Source organism: Merops nubicus, unplaced genomic scaffold (genome assembly GCF_000691845.1).
Source record: "Merops nubicus isolate BGI_N331 unplaced genomic scaffold, ASM69184v1 scaffold14217, whole genome shotgun sequence".
Lineage (NCBI taxonomy): Eukaryota > Metazoa > Chordata > Aves > Coraciiformes > Meropidae > Merops > Merops nubicus.
The window spans coordinates 1-14,214 of NW_008618439.1; the positions used below are offsets into that span (position 1 = coordinate 1).

The 14,214-nt window shown below is 41.5% G+C and overlaps 1 protein-coding gene across 1 annotated transcript in view; it reads left to right on the plus strand.

The window, feature by feature from the left end:
* Positions 1–2,401: 2,401 nt before the first annotated feature.
* The window catches only part of LOC103775979 (tyrosine-protein phosphatase non-receptor type 14-like), a gene marked incomplete at its 5' end in the record, with an annotated part of 14,176 nt that continues 2,363 nt past the window's right edge, over positions 2,402–14,214 (plus strand). The window contains 5 exons of the mRNA XM_008943459.1: positions 2,402–2,545; positions 3,568–3,786; positions 7,752–7,880; positions 8,788–9,022; positions 11,110–11,273. Of these exons, the coding sequence (XP_008941707.1) occupies positions 2,402–2,545; positions 3,568–3,786; positions 7,752–7,880; positions 8,788–9,022; positions 11,110–11,273 (891 nt within the window). The remainder of the gene's footprint in view (positions 2,546–3,567; positions 3,787–7,751; positions 7,881–8,787; positions 9,023–11,109; positions 11,274–14,214) is intronic.

Sequence of the window (14,214 nt, forward strand, 5' to 3'; positions counted from 1 at the left end):
CCTGATGCAGCCCAGGATCTGGTTGCCACCACCCTGGTAGCAGTGTCAGGTCGAGGTGGGTGGCAGAGCACACAGCAGGTGATGAGGAGGCTGCCCCTCAATGCCTGCTCCCCTTCCACCTGCACAGCTCTCTAGTCCCTGCAGGTCTCAGGGCAGAGTAAGTCCAACATGGGTTTGCCAAGATGGGCAGGAGTTTGTTTCTGCACTAGTGTTACATTCCTCCTTTTGCAGGTATGTTGCATTAAGTATCACATCATATAGAGCACGATGGAAACTCTCTTGATTTTTTCAAGTGATCTCTTTGATTGACTTTCCAGCTGCTTTATAGAAAATGGTTATCTGAATAAACACTGGTGGCTGTAGACTATGGATTGCTGGTTTTACCAATAATTGAGTAACCATGTATCTAATTACAGAAGCAGTTAAAGTAGAGGCTGTGTGGTTGAGGATCTTCATTGTTGTTGTTGTTTTTTTTTTTTTTTTTATTATTTATTTTTTATTTTTTTAAATGTACTCAAGTATGAGAGGTAGTGTCCTTTTAAACTTGCAGTGAATTTAAAATAAAAAGTATTTAAAGGCTTCTGAGCCCCTGCAAGAAATGGCAGAGATAGGAGGGCTGTTGATCATTTAGTGACTTACATATTTGCTTGGTGTAATGCTCTGAGGAGTGCAGCTGCAGTCGCAGGAAGCAAAGTGTGTGCCCTGACTACTGATTAAAAATCAGTATTTAATCACTGATTAAATACTACAGTATATTCAAAGACATCTTCTAAATATACATATAGTGCTTCTTGTTCGTTAGGGATTCCTATGTGGATGTAATGGTTAGGAACCAAACTGGAGCCACTAAGTTCTGTCATAGATACTGAATTTACTCCTTGCAGGATCTTAAACTTTAAATGTAAAATAGGTATTTGACTATAAAACACCATCTTTCATGAACAAATGCTGTAGACATTGGTGTAACAACAAGCATATACATGCTCTTTTGATCTTCTGAAGAAAGAAAACCTACTGAGAAGCAGGAACTCAAAGGATTTTAGGATGGAAATGAAGGTGAGAACAAGAGCTTAGAGGTGTTGAGCACTCTTCCTCTGAATAATCATTCCAATCAGCCTTTGGTCAAAAGGTGCTTTTTTGTTGTTGTTTTGAAAGTAAAAGGGTAGTCTTAGCAATAAGTTTTTAAGATGTTTTCAGCCTCAATCAGCATTCTTAACATGTGCATTAACACATTCCTTTTGTCATAGGAATCACATTATATTAATGGTAATTTGATGACCTTGATCTTTTAAACACAGTTTTCTATTTTCCCTTGCAAGTAGTAATAACAATAAAATCCCTGAACAAAGAATAAATACTTGCATCTTCCCACTTTCTGAAAGTACAAAAAGAAAGGAGAGTAGGTTTGGATTTTTATTTTGCTTCCTTTCTTTCTTACTTAGTGTTTTGGAGGAGCCCAGTGGTGAGGAAAAAGCTCACATGCTTTTGAAAAAATCAAGCCAGTTACATACACCCGAGGGCGTTCAGGTTCAGCGGTGTTTCTAGGAGCTCAGCTTGGCCTGTGTGGTGACCACAGCTTCCATAGGCATGCTGAGCACCAGGCTTCCCTTGTGCTCACCCCTCCTTCCAAACCCAGCCAGAAAGAACTGTTCAGGAAATGGAATAAAATATTCCTAATTTGGGTACCTCTGGAGATGGTCTGCCTTCTTTTTTTGACGTTTCTGTTCCGGTGGTATAAGGAGGGCAGCAGGGTGGGTTTAAAACTCACACTCTAGTCCTCCATGCCACAGTGTAATATGATGCATAAACACCATAAACAACATCCCTCCTTGGCTGCTCTTGCATTTGGTTTCTGGGATAAGTGAGCTCAGTTTTTAGTGCAAAATATATCATGGGTGCTATTTGAATCACCATAATAGCCCAGTGCATCAGAATTCTTCTCATTTTAAGTATTTCCATCACAGAAGAGAAACCATGGCCTGTGTTTTGCTGTTTGTGGCAACAGATTGAAATTATTGCTCTTTAAAAGGTGCCCCAGGTATCTTGGCTACTGTAGTGCTGCTTTAACATGACAGGGTGATGCTTTGTGTGTCCTGCATTCAGAATAATGTTTGCAGAAGAATGCTTGAGATTGTGTTTGTATGTCTTCTGATGGCATGTAAACTGGGTTATACACTGGGATTGCTTCTTTGAAATTAAAATTCTGTGCTCATGTAGGAGCAGGCCTTTGAGGAATAACAGGAAGAATAGAGGTTGGTTTGAATTTACGATGCTAATGGTGATCATCTGCATTCCTTGGCCAGAGAGTTGCAGATTTTGGAGATTAAAAAAACATTCCAGCATTTTACTGGCATTATAAATAATCACACAGAGATGAAAACGTGCCTTTTCTTGCCAAAAGAATCTAGAAAAGCAGAAGATGGCAGGCCTGGAGGCCCAGAAGAGGCCCTTGATGTTGGCAGCACTGAACGGACTCTCAGTTGCTAGGGTTCCAGTGCCGGAGGACAGCCAGGATGAAGTCTCCAAGGTGCCAATGGATGAGAGGGTAAGATGGAGGCTTATGAAATGTTGCTTTTTCTGTTTCTTCCCAGCAGTATGAAGTTTCTAAAACATTAAAATTTTATTTAAAACGTGAAAAAAAGAATTATTTTAAAAGTTTTCAGAGCCATTAATGGAAAAGGTCTGTGGTTAATATTGATGTGTCTTTGGATGCTGGCGAGATGTTAAATGTCTTTAAAAAAAAGTTAGTGAAAATTGAGGCTGTTCACCCTTTCACGTGACCATAGAATGTCATACAAGATCAAGCTGTAAATCCTAATATTTTGCACATTTTTCACTTGGTCAGTCTTTCCACAGTGATCATCCATAGGTACCATCCTGCATGTTCTGATACAACTAAGGAGTTCAGCTAGTGTCTCTAAGGAGATTACATTTTTAAAAGAAAAATAAAAAAAGTTGGTTGCCTCCTGATCTTTGCACATGTGGGTGTGTGCCATGGATATGGAATTTCAGAAGTTAAAAACGGTTGGTGCCATTAAGAGCTGAGAGACATTTGCAAAGAGACTTTCTGTGTTTCTGGATAGAAGTTTGCAGCCTTGTGTTGTCTGGTACACAGATGACAAAACCTAACCTCTGCCCATGCATATGTGGAGTTGTGCTCAGCCACAGAAATTGCTTACCTGCAAGTTAGGGAGTGTTTTGAAAATGTGGAGCCCATCACACTTCTCACAGTGCGACCTTCTTCCTAAAAAGATAAATTTTAAATCATTTTACAAGTATCTGTTGTGGTGAAATCTCATACAAATTCATATTGAACCAGGATTGTGTTCAGAATGGTTTTGCTTTTTATGGTATCAGTCTTCAAAAACGTGGAGGCAGAATGTAGAAATCTGCTTGTGGTTTCATTCAGAGTGTGTTGTGTTTCCTCAGATAACTGCAACTGAAAAAAAAGGAGTGAGAGGATGCTGTGGCTTTATATTGAAACTCAAAGAGGATGTAGTGAGCCTAGTGGTGAACATTCTTCCAGGAAGAGTTAACAGATTGCTGTTCCTTTCGGTTAAATCTTAGTGCAAAATCCTGAAGAGGAAGTTGGAAGAGGGGATGGTGTTTACAGAATACGAGCAGATTCCAAAGAAAAAGGCAGATGGGATCTTCACCACTGCTGCCTTGCCCGAGAACACGGAGCGCAACCGCATCAGGGAGGTCGTTCCTTACGAGGAGAACCGAGTGGAACTGGTGCCCACCAAAGAGAATAACACAGGCTACATCAATGCTTCACACATAAAGGTAAAAGCTGTACCTTTTTTTTTTTAAACTTTGCTTGGCTAGTGAAGGTGTGTTAAAGCTTTGTGCATTCCTGGGTGCACAGCGGCGTGTTCTGTATATCTGGAGCTTCTGTGTCAGCATGGGCCTCTCTGAAGTCCCCTATCAACTAATGTGCATGAGTTGATTTAATTGCTGGAGGCTGGGAAGTCATTTTGGAGAGACATCTTTTTTTTATGATTATTATGCTCTCTTCTACCAACTGGTTGTGGAATGACTCTTATTAATACAGAAAGAGATGCTACATTTCTTAAAGCTCATGAAAATGTGTTAGATCAGCCCCAGTACCTGCAATGTGGTACACTTGCCATGACCCCGGACCTGGAAGAATGAGCAGTCAGGTACATGTTCTGATTTATCAGTCCAAATAGCCTTGTAGGCCTCTGGGTTACTACAACAACCCACACAGAGCGAGTCCCCTCAACTGGTTGGTGCAGCCTGAAAGAAACACTGCACAAGGTTTGACCAAAATATTTTTTCTATTTACTAGCATATAGGATACTATGTTTCAAAATCAGGGATTTGTAAATGGAAAATCCATTTACTAGCATATAGGATACTATGTTTCAAAATCAGGGATTTGTAAATGGAAAATCCATTTACTAGCATATAGGATACTATGTTTCAAAATCAGAGATTTTTAAATGTAAAATCCACGTGTGCAGTTCTATGGCCAAAGAAAAAGTACGTAGTTCACATAGGTACATTATTTGTATATATAATTGCAATGTTTCTTCTTTCTAGGATGAGAGTTGAGTGATTTTAAAAGAGTTTTTTAAAGTATGCATTGATAAAGAGAACACCTTACTAATGAGATCCCTGTGTCTCTGATTAAAACTACACTGAACTTCTGTGTTTCAAGTTGGTTTTGTCAAGAAACTTCAGATTTCTTGTTAATTCAATGTAGAAGTAATTTATGATCTGACTGTTACAAAAGTGCCCAGTTTTAACAGCAAACTCTCCTGCAGTGGCTGTAGATGTTTGTTTTTCACTAAGCTTCCAGTACTATTTAGAGTCCTTTGTTGGCTTTTACTTTACCCTGAGAGAGCTAAGAGCACTCCTCTCCCTCAGATGATAGATTCTCTTGTTGTCAGAGGGCTGTCTGCTTTTCCTCATTGTCAAAATCCAAATTAAAAAGATATAACTCAAAAATAATAAATAAAACATCCTGTTAAATTAATATTTTCCTGGAGTAAGAGCCTTTTAAGCATTTTAAAGAGGCTTGCTTGCCTCCTTGGTTGTGATTTACAATGTTAAATCCTGTTGATTCAAAACAGTCTCTGAAATGGGATCCTGGCAGTTTATTGCTTTTCTGCATAGCCTGGTAGGTAGCAGATACTGAGTGTTTGCATAATCAGACGTTGCTATGATGATGGATTTCTGAGCCTGAAATTTTTAATCTATTTTGCAGGAGGCCAGAAAAAAAAAAAAAAAGAAAAGATACCTAACATAAATTATGCCCACAAAGCAGCACTAGCCAGAAAATCATTTTCCCTGGCTAGTTTTGAGTCCACATTTTACCTTGTGTGTCAGTGTTGGGCATGCACACATCTCACATTCACAGAGCACCCAGGCACACAGGCAGATGCTCTGGCACATGACAGGGGTCCTTGCCAGAGTTTTCCCCTCCTGCTCAGAGTGGCACACACAGAAGCCAAGCAGATGTGCTCTTGCTTAGGAGGTGGAATCACATCTGTGAGATTTACCTCAGTTAGCACAGTGTGTGTGTGTTTGCAGCCCAACATCCAATTTTTAACACCCTGCAGCTCAGGCATTAGGAGGCAGTTAACGTTCCAGGCATCTCCTTCCCTCCAGACTATTTACAGTCCTTTCATATCATGGACCAGGAGGCTGGATGCTTGGAGCAGAAGTCAGTAGACAAGGAAAACTCCTCTCTCATCCTGATAAGACCCATGCCTAGAGGATTCCAGCGCTCAGTCTGCAAGCCCCACAGTTTTACAGCATTTCTCATTGACCTTTGCTGATAAGATACAAATATTGTTATCTATAGCAGAGAAAAAAAAAGTCATAATTAAATTTATGGCTCAAGTAAAAAATGTCTTCAAAATGCTTCATCCAACTGTTTGGGTCAGGCCAGTATGAAGTTAAAAATCTCAGTAATACTATAGCAGCACTCACGGCTGCAGATGAGTGTGCAAGCTCAAGACCAGTCCCAGAGCAAGTTTGTATTCATTTCTACCCAGTACAAGAACTTGAGGAGTCTGCCTTGCATTGGTCTTGCAGATTTGAACCCTTGATAAAGCAGCAGCATACTGCACAGTATGAAATAAGAAAATGAGCTGATGGACGGCGTTGAAAAGTTTTCAATGCAGTGAAACATTTATCAAACCCTTTGCTGGTTACAGGTGTGAAAACCCAAGCATCTCAGCTGTTTGAGTAACAAATAAACTGATGCTATTCCTGAAAATGTGTTCAAAGACCTGTACCTCAAACACAGGATATGACTGAACCTGTCAGAGTTACTGATTGCTCCTCAGTGTCGTCCGCCAGCGACACGGTATTTATGGAGGTGCCAGTATTTCTGTTCTAAATCATCTTCTCTGGGATTTATAATTTTGTTTTGAGAAGTGGCTCTGGGCTAATATGTAGAATTAGGAGGTTTTAGCCTGAAAAGGAAACTTATTTTAACTTTCCAAAATAAATAGTTCATCTGTTTTTCCATTTTGCTGGTAAGCATATTTTCAAGTGATACCTAATATCTCTGAAAGGGGTTTGGCTTTTTAACTAAAATGTGGGAAAAAAATATTTATAAGCCTTTCATGATATATAGCAAATAATCAGTCACAAAATAATTATTTTTTGTACACAAGTGATTTGCCTTTTCTTTTTTTTTAAACTGCATAAGTATGAAGATCTGCCTTAGGTAAATGAAGCAGTGCTTTACACTGGTTAATTCCAAGGTGATGCTCGGTCTGTTCAGGGCACTACATTAATATATAATGTGTAAATCTATGTGTTAGGGCTTTAAAAATAATTTCATTGTGTCTTGTCATGCACATACACAAATATTTATGTAAGAAGCAGTCAGTAATCCAGTTATATATTGGGAAATAGATTTATGTGACTACAGCTTTAGATAATTTTAAATTTCACATGCCATTTGAAAGCCATTTAACAGGCTGGATTTGCTTTATAGTAGTTTGCAGCTTCTGAACTGAAAAACCCAAGCTGAGTGAGGAAGAATAACTTGAAATGAAGCCTGTCTTGATCTCATCACTAGCTGGCAACAGGCCTGTCTGAGCTCTGTGTTAAGGATAGTGTGTGGTCATAACTGCCTCCTCTGGGGACAGCTTGGCCACATCTTCAGTACTGATCAGTGTAGTAAGAATCTGCTTAAGAAATTATTTCTTGTCTGCATGGGAAATGATTGAGGGACGTCCTGAAGAGCAGTGGCCTTTAGCTTTCTTTGTGCAAAATGTCCTTTGCATTCAGGCTTTTTACACGACTGTGTGTTAAATTGCAGCAATGCAATGTCTCTTTAATGCATATAAACATTTCCTCTGGTGCTCAGTTTTTCTTTCATCTTGGGTCTGTCACCAAGCCCAGGGAAGTCAGTCAGCTGCTTATCTGTACTTGAGCCATATCAGAAACAAGGCCTCAAAAAAAATAATTATTTTTTTTTTCATCTGTACTATCCAGATGAAATGGCAAGAAAAACAGATGACATTTTGGTCAAAGCTTTATATTTACAGGCATCAAGAAAGGACTTGGAAGCACCAAAGACTGTGTTTTGTGAGATTTGCTCTTATCAAAAGGAGGATTTTTGTTCAAAATTTTGAACAAAAGTGGAAGAACAAAGAAGTAAAGGTTTCATTACGGTCTCTTTTGTTTAAAAGACAGTTCTGGCAGAGAGGCTGCTGAAAATTTGGACAATGACTGTGGTTTTTCCCTTTTCTTCTTACTCCCAGGTTACTGTAGGTGGAGAGGAGTGGCACTACATTGCTACCCAAGGGCCTCTGCCACACACGTGCCATGATTTCTGGCAGATGGTGTGGGAACAGGGGGTGAATGTCATAGCCATGGTCACAGCTGAAGAGGTATGTAAAATCACAGAATGCAGTTCTTTCTGGTGGGAGCAAATCTCCTGGTATCATCACTTCCCACTCCAGGAACCTGTTTTTTCTGTCAACAACCCTTTTTCCTCTGACTGTGTTTGAACATATGCCTGTACTGCTATAATACTATACTTTGTAACTTTCTGATACTCAGTTTGGCAAACACTAAAGCCAAAGGAGCAGAACTCCCCCCTTCTCCCTGCCTCACTTCAGCCAAACCAAACAAAGATGTTTCCATTGGAATGTGAGAGTGCTGAGCTGCTCCTGGTTAAAATGACACAGACTCCTACCCTGTCCAAGGCCAGTTCTGCATACCATCACTCTTATCACCTGAAAAGAGACCAGAAGCTGTCGTTTCCGTACAAGTGTCCATTTAAAGGGGGGAGCAGGGGGAAGAGCAATCTTTTTATTCTTATGCCAAACAAAACAGTTATTTCTATTGTAATCCAAGAACTATGTGTGATGTTATAAAAACTGGCACACGTTGCTAACCAACACTGCAGTCAACTTTATGCCTGGTTGCTTTTTAGCAAACATAACACATCAAGTCACTGTCCCGTTCCCAAGGCTGATCAACAACAGATACTTAGAAACTGCTGAAGAGACCCTCCTTCCATTTCAAGGAGAAGTTTTGCCAAAAGGAGACTGTTTAGCAAGGTTTTGTAAGCAGTAACTGACTTTCACCAGAAGAGTTATTTCTTCAGGCATTTTTATACTTGGAAATGTTAGATAGCTGAGAATTTTAAGTTTTAATGGATGCTTTATTTACTTTGTGGGATGCTCCTTGCTCTTCCAGTAATTTGCGATAAGAATACATGGCTTATCTGTGCTTGTACAGAATAATTAAAGGGCCTAATGGCTTTTCTTTTGTTGTTGCTCTCTTATTAAGGAGGGAGGAAGAAGTAAGAGTCATCGTTATTGGCCTAAACTGGGCTCCAAGCACAGCTCAGCCACTTACGGGAAGTTCAAGGTGACCACCAAGTTCCGCACAGACTCCGGCTGCTATGCAACTACTGGTCTGAAGGTCAAGCATCTTCTCTCTGGGCAGGAGAGGACAGTGTGGCATTTGCAGTATACTGACTGGCCAGACCATGGTTGTCCAGAAGAAGTCCAAGGCTTTTTATGTAAGATTTCTTTAACTTGCATGATAAAATACATCAAGGTAAAGGTTGCTTGTGCGGGATTCTGTTCCCTGCACCTAGTTGCAGCTGGGGTGGATATGAAGTGGTTACTGCTGTGGCATACAAAGGCCTCAAGTAGGTTGTACTTTGAGATTTAGAGGAAAAAGTGGGATTCAAGAGGCAGGAGTTAAGGTGATTGAGGGTTTTGGTCCTGAAGGATGTGACATAACAGAAGTTAAAATCAGAGACAGCAGCAGTGCTAAAGACTCGGGAAATTTTAAATAATAGGATAGCTCTGCTGTTGATCTGTCAGTATAAGTTATTGCCACTTCCCAGCCCCCTAATGAGTGTAGGAGATACTAGACTGCACACAAATGTGGTGAGAGAGGTCCAAATGTTAGTGAAATATGGCACAACTCCTCCACTTTCACAGGAGGCCTGTACTGCTGACAGCCAGCATAGTGTTTAGTAGTCCAGAGGCACTGGACTTGTTGCAAGAGCAGAGGGCTCCATCACATGTACAGCAGCTCAGCACCACTCTCTAACCACATGTACCCAGGCAATGCTCAGGGCTTCCCAATTAAATATGGGCCTGGTTCATGCATTTCTGAAAATACAGCCATTATATTCATCTGTAATGAGGTAATAACGCTTCCTACTTCTTACCAAGTAATAGGTGCTACCATATGAAGTAACAGGAATTCAACCATTATTTCACTGAAGCCACACCTCTGGTGCTACAGTAGAGCATGATGCAGAGATCTTTGTCACCACTGAAGGAAGGAGTCAGTACCTGGTGTAGATGTGTTGGAGGTGCCTGCCCTTTTAGTTCCTGAAAGCTTTGTTGCTGCAGCAGTGTAGCTCTGTTGCATCCAAGTCCTCTCTCAGCAGGGTCCATGGGTTCCATTTCAGACCTGCTGCAGCTACAGTCCTTGAGTCATCCACTCTCCTTTGTCTGGTGTAAGCTAGATGTAAATAATGTGTCCTCCTTTCCCTCTTTCTGTCACCAGGGTAGAAAATAAAAATGACATTTCAGCTTTGGCAAAGGAGTGCTGTGGGTCTGGTTTTAAGTCAAAGCCATTGCCTAATTCCTCCTTTGTTTCATACTTTGTTTTTCCTACCAACCCCTGTGTAGCTGCAGTTGGGCATGGCACTAATTGGAACCTGATTTTCCCCATTTCCTCTGTCCCATTGTTTGCCACCACGTACAGCCCTCTTTCACTGTGTGCATTAAAATGCAGCTCTTCTGAGGCTGGTAGGTCTCCAGCCACAGGCTGTTTGTGTTGAAAGGACTGCTCAGGCTGCAGTGCCACGACACAGAGTCAGAGCAGGAGAGTTTGGCTCCAGTCGCACGTCCCACTTGGACTGGTGGGAAGTTAAGTGTTTTAAGAGCTCTGCATCTGGATATATCTGTCTGGGTGGTATATCTTTCTTTATCATGCATCTGGACTGTGCTGGAACAACGTTTAAAAGTCAAAGCTGTAGCTTACGTGGTATGTTTATCTAACCAGGCTCTCAGTGCAGTTTGGCAGTAGAATGCATTGACCAACACCAGGAGAGCCACCCAAGACAAAGGTTCTTGAGTCATGCACTTTCTAGAAATGGCTTCAGGGAAAACAAAGACACTGAGCTCCCAGAAGGGCTCGTAGCTGTTGAGAAACCAACCCTGAACAGAGAGGTGGGGGACATTGTCTCACTTCAAAAGAGAAGAGAGGGAGGGGGAAACAGGGCAGATGGATGCTTGCTTCCCATCTGATACTGGCTTTGACAGGCAGTAGTTTCAATGGGAATTCACTGTTGTTTTGATCCCAGCCTGCTAATAGCAGGAATTGCTGTAAGTAATGTCTAGAATCATCTGCTTAGGGGACCTGGAGATTTGCAGAGGGGAGAACAGAATTTAATTTTTTAAAAGAACTGTTTAATTTAAAGGAGCAGACTCCCAAGTCATAATTGACACCCAGCTGGTACTTGCTGGATTCAGCACTGTTCAGCACACCCTGGCCAAAACAATTACTGTGTTGTAAAAAATGTGAATTATTGCCCTTTGGACAAAGAATGGCTTTTCCATGATCTTTTTTTTTCTCTTGCAGCTTACCTGGAGGAGATCCAGTCGGTGCGCCGCCACACCAACAGCGTGCTGGACAGCAGCAACAGCTGCAACCCCCCCATCGTGGTGCACTGCAGCGCAGGGGTGGGCAGGACTGGAGTGGTCATCCTGACAGAACTGATGATTGGGTGCTTGGAGCATAACGAAGTAAGTCAGCTTCCTCCTCAGGACAAACCCTGAGCTCATTCCTTGACTGACCAGCTGTGTTTCTGAAGTTGAAATTAAAAGGCACTGAAGTGCTTTCCTTCTGTTGCCGTTGTGAGACAAGGGCCCTAAATGCCAGAGGCAGATTTCCCATGGCAGGTTACTTGTTGTAGGCTTCTGTTCAGTTGATCTTAGACATTTTTTATTAGTATTATCTAAATACATTCAAAGCTAGGGTCTTTTTTCTCTCTTTTAAGAATTTAGTCTAGTTCATACCTGAAATTAACAGCCTAAAGATAGTGCATTTACAAGGACTACCCAAGAGAGGCTAGAGAATAAAGTCAGCTTCTTTGCTCTTTTAACTAAGGTTTTATGCTCTCTAAATTCACTCCTTGGACCTCCCTCCTCTCTCTTGTACTGTCTTTAATCTCAACTTGAATGAAACTTAACTGTGTCATAAGAGAAGTGTGTGTGTGTGTGTAGTATTGGGGAATTTTAGCTGTAGTTTTAGGAGCTGCAGCCAATATTACAAGACTAGTGATACAGTCTGGAGTTAAGAATAAGAGCATCAGTGGAGTAACCATGTGTAGCAACCTGCTTTTCACCTGTGTCCTGGGTCTCTGGGGAACTGTCCAGGAAGAACATCACATCTTGAATAACAATGTGCCACGTGGTTTCAACACAACAGCTATTGAAACTGGGCATTTCTCTTGCCAAAGAAACTGCTCCAAGACCAGAGCTTCTTGTAGTGATAAGAATGCAGCAAGAGTGACAAGTAGACATTTATCATCTGCCCTCACATTAATCATCCACGGGATGACTTGCTTGAAATTCAGGGAAGACTGGGTGTACACACCTGAAATGCTCACCTGCTTTCTGTGTTACCATAGAGGAGCTGTAGACTGGAGCCTTTCTGTGCAAGGCACTCTGCAAAGAGTGAACCTTTCTGGCTCATTCAAAAATGTGAGTCCCAAAGCAGACAAGTACACTTTCTTCATCACTAGTTTAAAAAAAAATTGATGCAAGAAGTAATTTTTTTTTTGTTCTTTACTCTGTCATCCTCCCTCAGTACACTTGCTTCATCACTTTTTAGTTTAAAAAAAAATTGATGCAAGAAGTAATTTTTTTTTTGTTCTTTACTCTGTCATCCTCCCTCCAGCAGCTTGTCATTCTGTAGCTGCACAATGTTCTAGAGCTCCTGGGCTCAGTCCAACCAAGATGACTGTATTCCAACTCCTGTTGGGCCTTACTAGAGGTGAAACTGCCCTGTAGAGTTGTCACAATTTATACTTTTTCCTTTCCTTTTTATTTGGGTTTTGGGATTGAAGGGGAAGAATGAGCTGACCCAGAGAGGAGGACCCACAGGTCTGTGCTTTGGGAATCCTGCAGCCTTCCTGCACGGGCTGCTGTCCAGTAGCTGCTCCTGTGTGGGGCAGCCACTCTGGCTCTTGAGCCTGCTTGACTTCTTCCCTTGCACACTGGCACCTGGGAGCGACCACTCCTGTTGTTCACACAGCAGCCATGAGATTTCTGCACGCCAGAGGAAATTTGGGTCATTAAAAGAGCTGGATCTGAATCACTTGTGAGCACCAGTGTAGCTGTGTCTGCTGTAAAGTAACCCCTGCGTGCTGATGCTGTGCCAGGAACAAAAGCTGACAGTTGTGCAACACCTTCTGGCCACCTGTGTTTGTCAGTGGTTTACAGAAGTCACTCACTTGGCAAAGAGAAGCTGAGTAGCAAGTGAAGATAAAGGCAGTACCTCAACATCTGAGCATGGGAGTGTGAGCCTTGACATTCAGAAGAATTCTCATTAGCTTCACTAGGAGCTGATGGTACTGCTCAGTAATAAGGGATTTCTCTGATGTCCCTTAATTAAAGCATTCTTTTGTCTTGATTAATGGTGAAAACCATCATTAATATTAAAGACAATTTTCCTTAAGGGCTTTGTTGCTTCAGATTGTACCAAGTTAACATTTTTGGTTTATTAAAACCTAATTAAAAAAAAGATTAAAAATCTTAACACTGTGTTTTTAGCGTATGCTGTATACTGCCTTCTGTGCAGAGAAGGTTCCTTCCTAGGCAGCAGTTTTATTGGTTAAATTTGAAGTAGAATTAATTTTTTTTTTCTGAAATAAAATCATTTATTATTTAAAATGCTTTAGTCATATGAATTGGTTGATTTCCTCAGAAGCGTCCTAGTAAGTAGATGTATTAATGAGAGTATTTTAGTGGTGAAAAAAAGGAGGAGGGAGGTTGAAAATCCTGATGCAGACCATCTTGGAAAGTCTACAGCAATGGGGGAAGTAAAACCAGAACTCAAGGCTGAGGGTTCAGGTTCAGGTAAAAAGCCATGTTTAATCAAATTCTGTACAGCTGCAGGGGCTGTGGCTGCTGGGCCATTGCTGGGTGAGTCTAAAGCTGTGTATCTCGTTGCAGGGATGCAGTTTCAGTACTTTGCTGGGTAGTGATAATGTCACACCATTAGATCCTTACTGCTGTAGACACGTAGAACAAGAAAGTAATTGAGATCCTGCTCTACCAACTTCTAGTTTGGACTCAGCACTGGGACATTAACCCATGGTTGCAACTGCAGTGTGTTTTCCTAGGGGATAACTTTCAGTTTGGGAGTCAGAAATGAGCAGCATGTTTGCTTGCTCTTTTTGCAAATGCCACCTTAGCAAAGCATGATGTGCTTTTTTGACATGCACGTTGTGATGAAGGTGAGTTTGAAGATTCTGCTCACTTGGAGTAAAATGCTAAGTTGCCTACAAACGGTGAGGTGGAATAGGCAGGATGGGTTTCTCTGGTTTCTGGAAGAAGTCGAGGCCTCATCCATTTTGAGGAGGTGCATGGATCACTGTGTGCCCAGGAGGGCGCTGAGCTGTCGAGCCCCACACTGCTGGGAGAGGAACGTGGTGTGCAGGTTGAAGCTGGCCTGAATTCC